Source organism: Oncorhynchus kisutch, linkage group LG4 (genome assembly GCF_002021735.2).
Source record: "Oncorhynchus kisutch isolate 150728-3 linkage group LG4, Okis_V2, whole genome shotgun sequence".
NCBI lineage: Eukaryota > Metazoa > Chordata > Actinopteri > Salmoniformes > Salmonidae > Oncorhynchus > Oncorhynchus kisutch.
The window spans coordinates 73,086,545-73,099,293 of NC_034177.2; the positions used below are offsets into that span (position 1 = coordinate 73,086,545).

General features: G+C 41.3%; 2 protein-coding genes across 3 annotated transcripts in view; one reads left to right on the forward strand and one right to left on the reverse strand.

Moving 5' to 3' along the window:
- LOC109888986 (disintegrin and metalloproteinase domain-containing protein 12) overlaps positions 1–3,568 on the forward strand; it is a 146,539-nt gene extending 142,971 nt beyond the window's left edge. For both annotated transcript variants that reach the window (XM_031823581.1, XM_031823582.1), the window contains exons 22-23: positions 2,275–2,444; positions 2,566–3,568. In XM_031823581.1, the coding sequence (XP_031679441.1) occupies positions 2,275–2,444; positions 2,566–2,620 (225 nt within the window). In that variant the 3' untranslated portion in view covers positions 2,621–3,568. The remainder of the gene's footprint in view (positions 1–2,274; positions 2,445–2,565) is intronic.
- Positions 3,569–9,334: 5,766 nt separating this feature from the next.
- fank1 (fibronectin type III and ankyrin repeat domains 1) lies at positions 9,335–12,737 on the reverse strand. Its single transcript, XM_020479970.2, has 11 exons — positions 12,409–12,737; positions 11,779–11,959; positions 11,546–11,670; positions 11,374–11,455; positions 11,220–11,294; positions 11,051–11,116; positions 10,748–10,913; positions 10,153–10,296; positions 9,935–10,012; positions 9,805–9,849; positions 9,335–9,708 (listed from the first exon to the last, which is right to left on the reverse strand). Exons 1-11 carry the CDS (start codon positions 12,419–12,421, stop codon positions 9,646–9,648), a joined length of 1,038 nt encoding a protein of 345 aa, XP_020335559.1. The 5' UTR covers positions 12,422–12,737; the 3' UTR covers positions 9,335–9,645.
- Between the last annotated feature and the right edge of the window lie 12 nt (positions 12,738–12,749).

Genomic DNA, 12,749 nt, shown 5'->3' on the forward strand with positions numbered 1-12,749 from the left:
ATAATGATGCAATTCAAACTCATGAGCTGTATACACTGTGTACAAAACATTAGGAACACCTTCCAAATATTGAGTTGTACCCCCATCCCCCTTTTTCTCTCAGAACAGCCTCATTTTGTCTGGGAATGGACTCTACAGGGTGTTGAAAGTGATGCTGGCCCATAATGGCTCCAATGCTTCCCACAGTTGTGTCAAGTTGACTGGATGTCCTTTGGGTGGTGGACCATTCTTGATACACACAGGTTCTGTTGAGCATGAAAAACCCAGCACCGTTGCAGTTCTTGACCCACTCAAACCAGTGTGCCTGGCATCTACCATACCCCATTCAAAGGCACTTAAATCTTTTGTCTTGCCCATTCACCCTCTGAGTGGCACACATAGACAATCTGTCTCAATTGTCTCAAGTCTTAAAAATCCTTCTTTAACCTGTCTCCTCACCTTCATTTACACTAATATAAGTGACATCAATAAGGGATCATAGCTTTCAACTGGATTCACCTGGTCAGTCTATGTCATGGAAAGAACATAATGTTTTGTACACTCAACCCAAATGTCCGCTATGATGTCTGACTACCCAAGGGTCGTCCTCATGGTATAAACAAGGTTTCACAGTTCAGGCAAAAAAAGATACATCTTGACTTAGGTCTGCTGAGGGGCACAGTTGGTGTTGAATGTGTGTGTCCATATCATGTCATACAGTGCCTTGCGAAAGTATTCGGCCCCCTAGAACTTTGCGACCTTTTGCCACATTTCAGGCTTCAAACATAAAGATATAAAACTGTATTTTTTTGTGAAGAATCAACAACAAGTGGGACACAATCATGAAGTGGAACGACATTTATTGGATATTTCAAACTTTTTTAACAAATCAAAAACTGAAAAATTGGGCGTGCGCAGCCCTGTCATGCAGTGTTGTAGTACTTGATATCACATTTTGAGTCTTTGTCTTGTATCGTTGGATACATTTGTACTCGTTCTTGACTCGGTCTCGGACAGTGAGGACTTTTTTTCAGAGACCAGCGGAGTAAAAAACAAAATTATCAGCTTCCATTTAGTCAGCCCATAAAACCCCTTCACCAGGTCAAATATATACACTCCTTTCTTGATACATTAATACCTGAACAGTCTTTATATCTAGATATGTTTGCGCAGTGGCGAGCCTATTGGACCTAGGTCTTCAGTGTGTGACAGGTTATTAATACTGAAATAACAGCAACGGTAATACCAGCGTAGGAGTGCCATTTTGTAAAACACAAAGGGCCAGTGGTGTAGTGGATGCTACCCAGGTATATACAATATAGGCACTTCCCCCCCCCCCATCGCTGGGAAATGTTGGGCCAAATAGCTCGTGCTTGGCTCTGCCCAACTCCTTGCTCGTTCTGCCCGCTATGACTCATTTGTTGTCTATCTTGGTTCAGTTATAAAAAATATTTGGTTGAATGGCAGATGCCTTCTATCTAGTTTCTGATGACCTAGCCAATGGCTGATTTAGCTAGCTAGATTTATCTCCCCAGAGACAACCAAAGACAAAATCCTGATTGGATATTTTTTTCTCTCTTCAGTGCTAACCCTTTCCTCCCTCCGATCTTGGTCTTGACTTAATTTTCTCCGGTCTTGGTTTTGAATCTGTTCGTTTCAGGTAGTCTCTAACACAACACTGCTGTCATGTCTTCAGGTGCAACTATAACCCCACTACTTTGCCTACCGCAGCCATGTTCAAACCACTCACATAATGGAACAATATTATTTTACATCAGTGGAACAAAACATTTCAAACATTGTCGGTATAAATCACCTTCAAGCAGTTGCTGACACTGACACATAAATCATTACAGAGCTGAAACTCATTTAGTTTATGACACACTTTCCACTCTTAGTATGTGACAGTGATTTCTGGGATTTCACAACAACATGGATGTTTTTACACTTCATTCAGTTCTCTAAATGCTTTGTATTTGGTTTTTGCTGAAACTTGGCACTTATTTCTGAGTATTGCTCAAGGTTTCTCCCTTTCCTCCCTACAAACTGTACAGAGCAGCTGGGATGCTGCTAGCAGATGTTTGCCATTACCTCGCCCTCCCCTCCCCGTTTTAGATTAGTAACACATGATGACACATCGTTTAGTTAAACTTCCAGAGAGAACTGCTACAGTGGTGGCTACAGACCTGCATTGTACAGAGCCTACCTTATGTTGGTGACACACTATAACACAGTGCCCTCTAGTGAGGTTTCAGTACCAACACTACTCTTCAACTTCTGGTTTATTGTTCCTAGGACTGCGAGAAACCCAGTCCACCCCAGAAGCCCCTGCCTGCAGACCCTCTGGGAAGGAGGGCTCGGGTGGGACGCAGCACCTCGGTGGTGGGGGTTCGCCTCCCTGGACCCATCCCTATCCCCATCCCCACCGTACCCAGACCCCTGCTCACCAATCCACAACTGAACAGGTCTGTGCTACGGTGGCCTGGCTGGCACAAAGTTTATAGGTTTATGAGGAGGGGTTATATCTTTTTTTTTAAGTAATCTTTGCTCTGCATTTCATTCACTTGTGCTTTTTTCACTTTTCAGACCTGCACCCATACAACCCCTGAGACTGCCAAAGACTCATCATTTTGACCCCTGATCTCAAAGAAGATCTGATGGAATGGAAAAGTGGAGCGCTCTATGGATGGAGACCCATATTTGCACTACAAGAATACCAGACCTTTGCAACTTTGAAAGTGTCTCAGAGTTTTAGGGAAAGGAGACTGACTTCAAACCTTGGTGCTGTACCTCTGCTTTTGTTGTCCTCGCTCAGGTACAAATGAACTATTTAATGTCTATATTTATTATTACTGTGTGCACAGTGCACTCTGGTAGACCCTATTGACAGTAGCATATTGACACTTGGATCGCTGTTGGTGATTTTTATTTTTTACCCCCAGCAAAATCAGAAGACCAGTTTGCCATATAATGGAGGGTATGCTTTTATATATACAGTTAAGGAGAGACATACTGAAAAAGGTATTTTATTTTTATCCTGTGAAGTTCCTAGAATAATTGGAGAGAAACACAGATTGGGTTCAAGTTAAAGGGAAACAGAGCACTGCATGGAACACTTTGAGAGTAACTTGTAACTCACTAAGCAGCAGTGTTAGGGACTGGGAATTTTTGTTCAGTTTATCATTAATAAGAAGTGCTTTTACAATCAAAGGCGTCCACTCACTTCATAATCAGAAACGGTGTTGACTGACATCGTCAACATCGTTGGACGTATCAATTGAGGTGTGTTTTTCGACTAATCCAATTCAGTGCAAAAGCAAGGGAATTGTTCAGAATGGACACGTACTTGAGAATTGACTGTTACGTGATCTTTGTATTCATACATGATCTTTATTCATATACAGTTGAAGTCGGAAGTTTACATACACTTTAGCCAAATACATTTAAACTCAGTTTTTCACAATTATTGACATTTAATCCTGGTAAAAATTCGCTGTCTTAGGTCAGTTAGGCTCACCACTTTATTTTAAGAATGTGAAATATCAGAATAATAGTAGAGAGAATGATTTAGTTCAGCTTTTATTTTTTTCATCACATTCCCAGTGGGTCAGAAGTTTACATACAGTCAATTAGTATTTGGTAGCATTGCCTTTAAATTGTTTAACGTGGGTCAAATGTTTCAGGTAGCCTTCCACAAGCTTCCCACAATAATTTGGATGAATTTTGGCCCATTCCTCCTGACAGAACTGGTGTTACTGAGTCAGGATTGTAGGCCCCTTGCTCACACATGCTTTTTCAGTTCTGCCCACAAATGTTCTATAGGGTTGAAGTCAAGGCTTTGTGATGACCACTCCAATACCTTGACGTTGTTGTCCTTAAGCCATTTTGCCCCAACTTTGGAAGTATGATTGGCGTCATTGTCCATTTGGAAGACCCATTTGCAAACATGCTTTAACTTGCTTTGACTGATGTCTTGAGATGTTGCTTCAATATGTCCACATAATTTTCTTTCCTCATGATTCCATCTATTTTGTGAAGTGCACCAGTCCCTCCTGCAGCAAAGCACCCCCACAACATGATGCTGCCATCCCTGTGCTTCACGGTTGGGATGGTGTTCTTCGGCGATGGTCATTATGTCCAAACAGTTCTATTTTTGCTTCATCAGACCAGAGGACATTTCTCTAAAAAGTATGATCTTTGTCCCCATGTGCAGTTGCAAACCGTAGTCTGGCTTTTTTATGGCGGTTTTGGAGCAGTGGCTTCTTCCTTGCTGAGCAGCCTTTCAGGTTATGTCGATATAGGACTTGTTTTACTGTGGATATACAGTGGGGCAAAAAAAGTATTTAGTCAGCCACCAATTGTGCAAGTTCTCCCACTTAAAAATATGAGAGAGGCCTGTGAATTTCATCATAGGTACACTTCAACTATGACAGACAAAATGAGAAAAAAAATCAAGAAAATCACATTGTAGGATTTTTAATGAATTTATTTGCTAATTATGGTGGAAAATAAGTATTTGGTCACCTACAAACAAGCAAGATTTCTGGCTCTCACAGACCTGTAACTTCTTCTTTAAGAGGCTCCTCTGTCCTCCACTCGTTATCTGTATTAATGGCACCTGTTTGAACTTGTTATCAGTATAAAAGACACCTGTCCACAACCTCAAACAGTCACACTCCAAACTCCACTATGGCCAAGACCAAAGAGCTGTCAAAGGACACCAGAAACAAAATTGTAGACCTGCACCAGGCTGGGAAGACTGAATCTGCAATAGGTACGCAGCTTGGTTTGAAGAAATCAACTGTGGCAGCAATTATTAGGAAATGGAAGACATACAAGACCACTGATAATCTCCCTCGATCTGGGGCTCCACGCAAGATCTCACCCCGTGGGGTCAAAATGATCACAAGAACGGTGAGCAAAAATCCCAGAACCACACGGGGGGACCTAGTGAATGACCTGCAGAGAGCTGGGACCAAAGTAACAAAGCCTACCATCAGTAACACACTACGCCGCCAGGGACTCAAATCCTGCAGTGCCAGACGTTTCCCCCTGCTTAAGCCAGTACATGTCCAGGCCCGTCTGAAGTTTGCTAGAGAGCATTTGGATGATCCAGAAGATGATTGGGAGAATGTCATATGGTCAGATGAAACCAAAATATAACTTTTTGGTAAAAACTACACTTGTCGTGTTTGGAGGACAAAGAATGCTGAGTTGCATCCAAAGAACACCATGAAGCACGGGGGTGGAAACATCATGCTTTGGGGCTGTTTTTCTGCAAAGGGACCAGGACGACTGATCCGTGTAAAGGAAAGAATGAATGGGGACATGTATCGTGAGATTTTGAGTGAAAACCTCCTTCCATCAGCAAGGGCATTGAAGATGAAACGTGGCTGGGTCTTTCAGCATGACAATGATCCCAAACACACCGCCCGGGCAACGAAGGAGTGGCTTCGTAAGTAGCATTTCAAGGTCCTGGAGTGGCCTAGCCAGTCTCCAGATCTCAACCCCATAGAAAATCTTTGGAGGGAGTTGAAAGTCTGTGTTGCCCAGCAACAGCCCCAAAACATCACTGCTCTAGAGGAGATCTGCATGGAGGAATGGGCCAAAATACCAGCAACAGTGTGTGAAAACCTTGTGAAGCCTTACAGAAAACGTTTGACCTCTGTCATTGCCAACAAAGGGTATATAACAAAGTATTGAGAAAAACTTTTGTTATTGACCAAATACTTATTTTCCACCATAATTTGCAAATAAATTCATTAAAAATCCTACAATGTGATTTTCTGGATTTCTTTTCTCATTTTGTCTGTCATAGTTGAAGTGTACCTATGATGAAAATTACAGGCCTCTCTCATCTTTTTAAGTGGAAGAACTTTCACAATTGGTGATGGACTAAATACTTTTTTCCCCCACTGTAGATACTTCTGTACCTGTTTCCTCCAGCATCTTCACAAGGTCCTTTGCTGTTCTGGGATTGATTTGCACTTTTCACACCAAAGTATGTTCATCTCTAGGAGAAAGAACACGTCTCCTTCCTGAGCAGTATGGCGGCTGCGTGGTCCCATGGTGTTTATACTTGCGTACTATTGTTTGTACAGATGAACGTGGTGCCTTCAGGCGTTTGGAAATTGCTCCCAAGGATGAACCAGACTTGTGGAGGTCTACAATATTTTTTCTGAGGTTTGCATTTGGTGTTTGCTGAAACTTGGCACTTATTTGTGAGTATTGCTCAAGGTTTCTCCCTTTCCTCCCTACAAACTGTCTGATTTCTTTTGATTTTCCATGATATCAACCAAAGAGGCACTGAGTTTGAAGGTAGCCCTGGAACTACATCCACAGGTACACCTCCAATTGACTCAAATGATGTCAATTAGCCTATCAGAAGCTTCTAAAGCCATGACATAATTTTCTGGAATTTTCCAAGCTGTTTAAAGGCACAGTCAATTTAGTGTATGTAAACTTCTGACCCACTGGAATTGTGATACAGTGAATTATAAGTTAAATAATCTGTCTGTAAACAATTGTTGGAAAAACGACTTCTGTCATGCACAAAGTAGATGTCCTAACCGACTTGCCAAAACTCTAGTTTGTTAACAAGACATTTGTGGAGTAGTTGAAAAACGAGTTTTAATGACTCCCAACATAAGTGTATGTAAACTTCTGACTTCAACTGTATACCCTAATATTTAAATTGGCAGGGTATTGGACCCAATTACAGAACTACCCCAAAGAACAGTATATCTAACCTTGTAATGTTTCTCCACTGGCAAACTTGAACACGTTTACTATTTGACAAATGGTGTTGGGCTCTTACATTCCCTTATTAGTTCATGTTAGGACCACAAACTTGAAGGATATGCTGTATTCACCACTTCACTAAATAATCAACTCTCTTACACACAGCTTGGAGTATTTGCTGGCAGTTGTGCAATACGTAATGCTCCCAGCGGAGCAAAGAGTGTGATATGACCTGACCCTGCCGGGTTTCAGAGAATTACAGCAACACCAAATAATGCAATATAACAGGGCTTGTGGAGGAGTGTGCTACATGAACTATCTTAACTCACTTGATGCTGTAGTGTCAGGATGACTTCAGTGTTGTGAACAGTCCAAACCCAACCTAGATGGTGTCTGATGTTTTATTCATTTCTGTGTTTTCAAAGTTCACTCAGACAAAAGTATGGCCAAGTGGTTTGGTTTATGAGGTAATTCCCAGTACTTGACATATTTATCACTATTCATTTGATATTGGAGCTTGGTGTCACACATTGGCATGCAACTCTCCTTTGAAGTTTTCAAGACTCCATTTAAGTTTAATTTGTCCATTGAAATATTACAGTCTATTACAGGACATACTCCCAATACCTGTATTGAGTGTTGAGTTTTTGTCCCTTTAAACTTGACCAACAATTTTTTGACTTTTAGATTTCCAGTACATTAAAATGTCCAAATGAAAGTAGAGACTGCTTGCATAATGTTTTGGTCACAATGTTTCATTAAACATAGCTTTGATGAATGCTGAGTAAGAGTGTTCCTCATACTGCTCAGTCCTCTGGCATGGCACGGGGGGAGGGGGGCGCGTGTGTGAGAGCACGCTTTCCATATGCAGTTATGACCTCACTCTCATAACTACTCATAAGATTGTTTCAACAGGAGGGAACTTTTACACGTAAAAGCAGTCAGTACAGCAGTAAAACAGGGACACATGTGGTTGCATTATTGTAGGTGTAAAACAAAATATCAAACCTGGTCTGCAAATGTAGTGGGTCATCACCAAAGTACTGGTGTGCTTTAGTTAAATGGATGCATATGTGTGTGTATGCATATGCAATGTACGTCTTGTCGCTCAATATTGTGGAATGCACTACTTACATTGGACTTGCATCAGAAGTTCATTGCATAGTTGCATTTACACTTTTAGTAAGCACTCTGTGTTACAGTTTTACAGATGTAGATATACTGCTATCTGATGTCAGCATTTGTCCGTTTTGGAAGATCTTCAGGTCTGTTCATCTGTGTAAAAGTTGCTTTTTACAAATGTACTGTATTTTTGGGGGTATAACTATTACATTTTCAAATTACTAGCCATTGTACAGTTAGTGTAAATATAGTATCTTTCAGCAATCATGTTTCTTTTCTTTTATGCTTTATTTTTTACAAGAGCAGTTAGAGCCTAAATAAAGTGATGGTTTCTCCTGTTCAATAAAGTGATGGTTTCTCCTGTTCAATAAAGTGATGGTTTCTCCTGTTCAATAAAACATGTGTGTTTTATTAAACTCCTCAAGGAATGCGGATAATGGTAAAAAACTGTGATTCTGGGACAGTTGGAGTACTTGAACATTGAGATTGCAGAGTCAAATGAGGTTTCTCTTATGCTGTTCATTTGATATATTTGCACTTATTTGCTGACTGTACAGGTGAATGTAGGTAGATGACTTAACACTAAACATTTTATTACAAATAATAATACATGACTAATTTGCACAGCAATGTGAAATCTCTGACTCCCTCTTGCAGGATGATGTTTAATCAGACACAGTGAGCTCCAAAAATATTGGGACAGTGGCACATGTTTTGTTGTCTTGGCTCTGTACTCCAGCACTTTGGATTTTAAATGATACAATGAATCAATGAATATGAGGTTTCAGTGCAGACAGTAAGATTTAATTTGAGGGTATTTTTATCCATATTGTGGAAACCATTTAGAAATTACAGCACTTTTTCTACATAGTCCCCCCATTTTAGGAGACCAAAATATTGGGACATATTCACTTACATATATATATGTAAGTGTATTAAAGTCGTCAAAAGTTTAGTGGTTGGGGACATATTCATAACACACAATGACTTAATCAGGCTTGTGACTCAGCAAATGCATCCAACACGTTTGTAGTTTGTTTTGGCTGTGTAAGGGCTATTTGATTGTGCTGCATCAAATGACCTGGCCTCCACAATCAGCCGACCTCAACCCAATTGATATGGTTTGGGATGAGTTGGACCGCAGAGTGAAGGAAAGCAGCCATAAGTGCTCAGCATATATGGGAACTCCTTCAAGACTGTTGGAAAAGCATTCCAGGTGAAGCTGGTTGAGAGAATGCCAAGAGTGTGCAAAGCTGTCATCAAGTCAAAGGGTGGCTACTTTGAAGAATTTCAAATATAAAATATATTTTGATTTGTTTAACACTTTTTTGGTTACAACATGATTCCATATGTGTTATTTCATAGTGTTGTCTTCACGACTATTATACAATATAGGAAATAGTAAAAATGCCTTTGAAAAAAAAAAAAACTTGAATGAGTAGGTATGTCCAAACTTTTGACTGGTACTGTAAGTGAATTTTCCCTAGGTGCTGGAGTACAGAGCCAAAACAACAACAAATGTCAATGTCCCAATAAGTTTGGTGCTCACTGTATCTGTACGGTATAGCGAAACCAAGTCAATCCTTTGGGTCTTGAGGGAATTCTTAATGGTTTATTATGTCATTCATCCTTAAAAATCGGTATACAGTGACATATACAAATATCCAGATAAAAATACAGGTTTAAGATACAGCACATACATACAATATGTTAATAAATAAACAACAGTAATAAAGCTATTAGAATAATAATGCTGTCCACCTAAGCCCTTTAATAATGGACTATACCATCTGACTATACTCTTTAATAATGGACTATACCATCTCTGACTATACTCTTCCGTCCTTCTAATAAACTGATGATATTCTGGAGGGGGGAAAAATGGTAATCAGAATTTGCTCATATATTCACTATTTTAGTAGCATACAACACAACAGTAATGGATATGGAGAAATACATTACCTCTCTTCCAAAGGCCTTTGCCATTTCAGCTGCACCTGACCCAAACTACAAACACAAAAATATCAGTCAATTCCAGAATAATTTAAATTGCTCTAATTGCAACAGAGCCCATGCTGTAAGTTGTCATTACCTCGTTCTTCACATCGTGGTCGGCCCCACTGTCCAACAACAGCTGCACCAGCTCCTCATGGTTGTTCAACACTGCCACCTAGCAGACACACTCGTTATACTGACTGCTTGTCTTGTCCTCTATCAACTTTCCTGTCCCATGTCCTATTTCCTAAGGGGTCTCGCTGAGTTTGCACCATGAGTGGCACAACAAAGGTTTGTGAAGAGTGTGAAGTGTACCATAAGTGGTGTCTTGCCATCCTTGTCCCTGGTGTTGACATCAGCCCCGGCTCTGATGAGGAGAGAGGCCACCGCTGGGTTCCCACTGACCGCTGACACCCTCATCAGAGGAGTCCAGTGGGACACGGTGTCCCTAACGTCCAACTGAGACAACAATCAACATGCATTTTAGCCTCAAAATTAGAACTCCGGGCTGTGTTGCAGCCGGCCGCGACCGGGAGACTCTTGAGGCGGCGCACAATTGGCCCAGCATCATCCGGGTTAGGGAGTGGGTTTGGCCGCCTGGGATGTCCTTGTCCCATCGCGCTCTAGTGCCTCCTGTGGGGAGTCGGGCACATGCACGCTGACACGGTAGCCAGTTGTACGGTGATTCCTCCGACACATTGGTACGGCTGGCCTCGCAAGAAGCTGTGCGGCTTGGCAGGGTCGTGTTTCTGAGGACGCATGCCTCTCTTACAAGACTGTAACTACCAATTGGATATCACGAAATGGGTAAAAAGTTTTCTCTTTTTTTTAGTAGTGCACTTTACATGTACAGTAGGGAATAAAGTGCAATTTCAGACATAAAGCTCATAAATGCTGACACCAGTCTTACCTCACAGCCATCCTGGATCATGTAGGCTATGACAGCAAGGTGTCCTCCGTCAGCTGCCCAGTGGAGGGGGGTACAGCCCCCCATGTCCTGGGACTGCCACGTGGCCCCAAATCTCCTCAGGTACTTCACTATGTCCAGGTGGCCAAAGAAACATGCCAGCATCAGACTGACATAGACACAGTAAATGGTCAATCACAAACCTATTGTTCATTTACCCACAACGGTTGTACTGTAAATGTGAGCAAATACAGTAGAAGTCTATATGCAAAGGCAAGGTACATAATACTGTATGTGTTTGCACACCTGTCTTTCCCACTACCGTTCTTCATATTCACGTCTGCACCGTGTTCTACCAATTTGTGAACCAGTCTGAAAAAGATCCAAGTTCATAGAAAAGGTTTCAAGCATAATGGTGTCATTATTCCATTACTAGGAGAGCTTGGTGAGCAAGACTCGCCCTGTAAGGTTTTACCTGGCAAAGCCTTTCTGTGCAGCCACCATGAGAGGAGTGAAACCGTGTTTGTCATTGACGTTCACACTGACTGTCCTGGAGAAAAATAAAGCATGACATTAACCATAAGAGTATCTCAAAATTCTATCCTATAGTCCATCTGCTCATTGCTCACCCAGACTCCAACACTCTGGTCATGTCCTCCTCATCATTCATGTTGACAGCACGGTGGAGGTTCTTCCCACTCATAGGCTCACCTGGATGACATTATATAGGTGTCAAAGAACATAAACGCATATAATTTTGATAAAGCAGATATGTCAACTGAAAGAGTGTTGTGTACTCACGTGTGGTAGAGACAGACACAGCCGGGCTGTAGAGGGACTCCCCAGTTGGTCTTGTGATTCTCAGTCTGTACTTATAGGACGTGCTGGGCTCCAAACTTTCTACAGTGTGGTGACTGCTGTACCCACTGGTGGTGAGCCAAAAGCACAGTTAAGCCTACTCTTAGATTATGTCAATTAGAATTAGATATTATTCTAGGCCCATAGGATGTAATCTATGAATAGCTTATACTCACACATAGATAGTCCCATATGTGTGTGATTTGGGGTCCATCTCTTCTACAGAGAAGCGGGTCCATTTCTCTGGTGAGCCTGTCCGTGGTTCATTCTCCTCTGTCTCCCAGCTCAGGTCAATGCTATGGTGACTGACTTTACCAATGACAGGAGGATTCGGTGCCTTGAATGGTTTATGGCTGCCTAAAGAACAGCACAGACATTGAAAGGGATACGGTGGGGGTCTGGCCTTAATCTTAACACATTTTACAGGCGAGCTATATATTACAGTACAGAGGGTTGAATTTCTGGCCATGGACACATGATGGCACTACTAGCTGTAAATTACACAAAACAGAAAACGTTCTGGGACTTTGTTTTACCCCTTTTTAGCAGACTGTGAACCAGTGAATGATTTGCCGAATTAGTGAAGGTTAGGTCCAGCTTGCTGCAACTTTAAACTGTACAGTAAAGTTAGCTAAACTACTAACGCGTTACAGTATAGTATAGCTACTAAATTATTTAGCTAACTAAAGCCAGCTCTATATAACTTCACGTTAGCTAGCTAAACCTGCTGTAGTTTGCAATCCTGAATTTCTGAAAACAGTCTTTGATTCAAGACGGAAATCAAAGTAAACCTAAAATTGACATACCTGGATTTGTCATTGTCGCAGAAAGCAGTTATCTTGTTGATGGCATTTTGTGGTTGCTATGGGAGCGGGAAAATAAATAATAAATAAATGTGGCATGTGCGGAAAAACCTGACGAAAATCCTTAGAACTGTTGGACAACCCGGTGTTTTTAATCTAGGTTGAAAATATTTAACGTTATATTTTCAACCTAGTTAGTGATTTATCTTTTGCAGTATTAATCTCATTCTGTATGTTTGCAAATTCATAACGGTTCAGATGCGCACACTTCTCCACACAGACCATGTTCTCTATTTTTGTTCTTTCAAACTATTTTTCTCTATTCTACTATGCTTTGGCCTGTC

Bases quoted from the DNA above. Each gene is read 5' to 3' on its own strand.
- fank1 (XM_020479970.2), bottom strand. The intron at 11,456-11,545 runs GTGAGTACACAA...AATGTCATCCAG, and splicing joins TGTGTCTGTCTCTACCACAC to GTGAGCCTATGAGTGGGAAG. The intron at 10,914-11,050 runs GTGTGCAAACAC...TGTCTATGTCAG, and splicing joins AACGGTAGTGGGAAAGACAG to TCTGATGCTGGCATGTTTCT.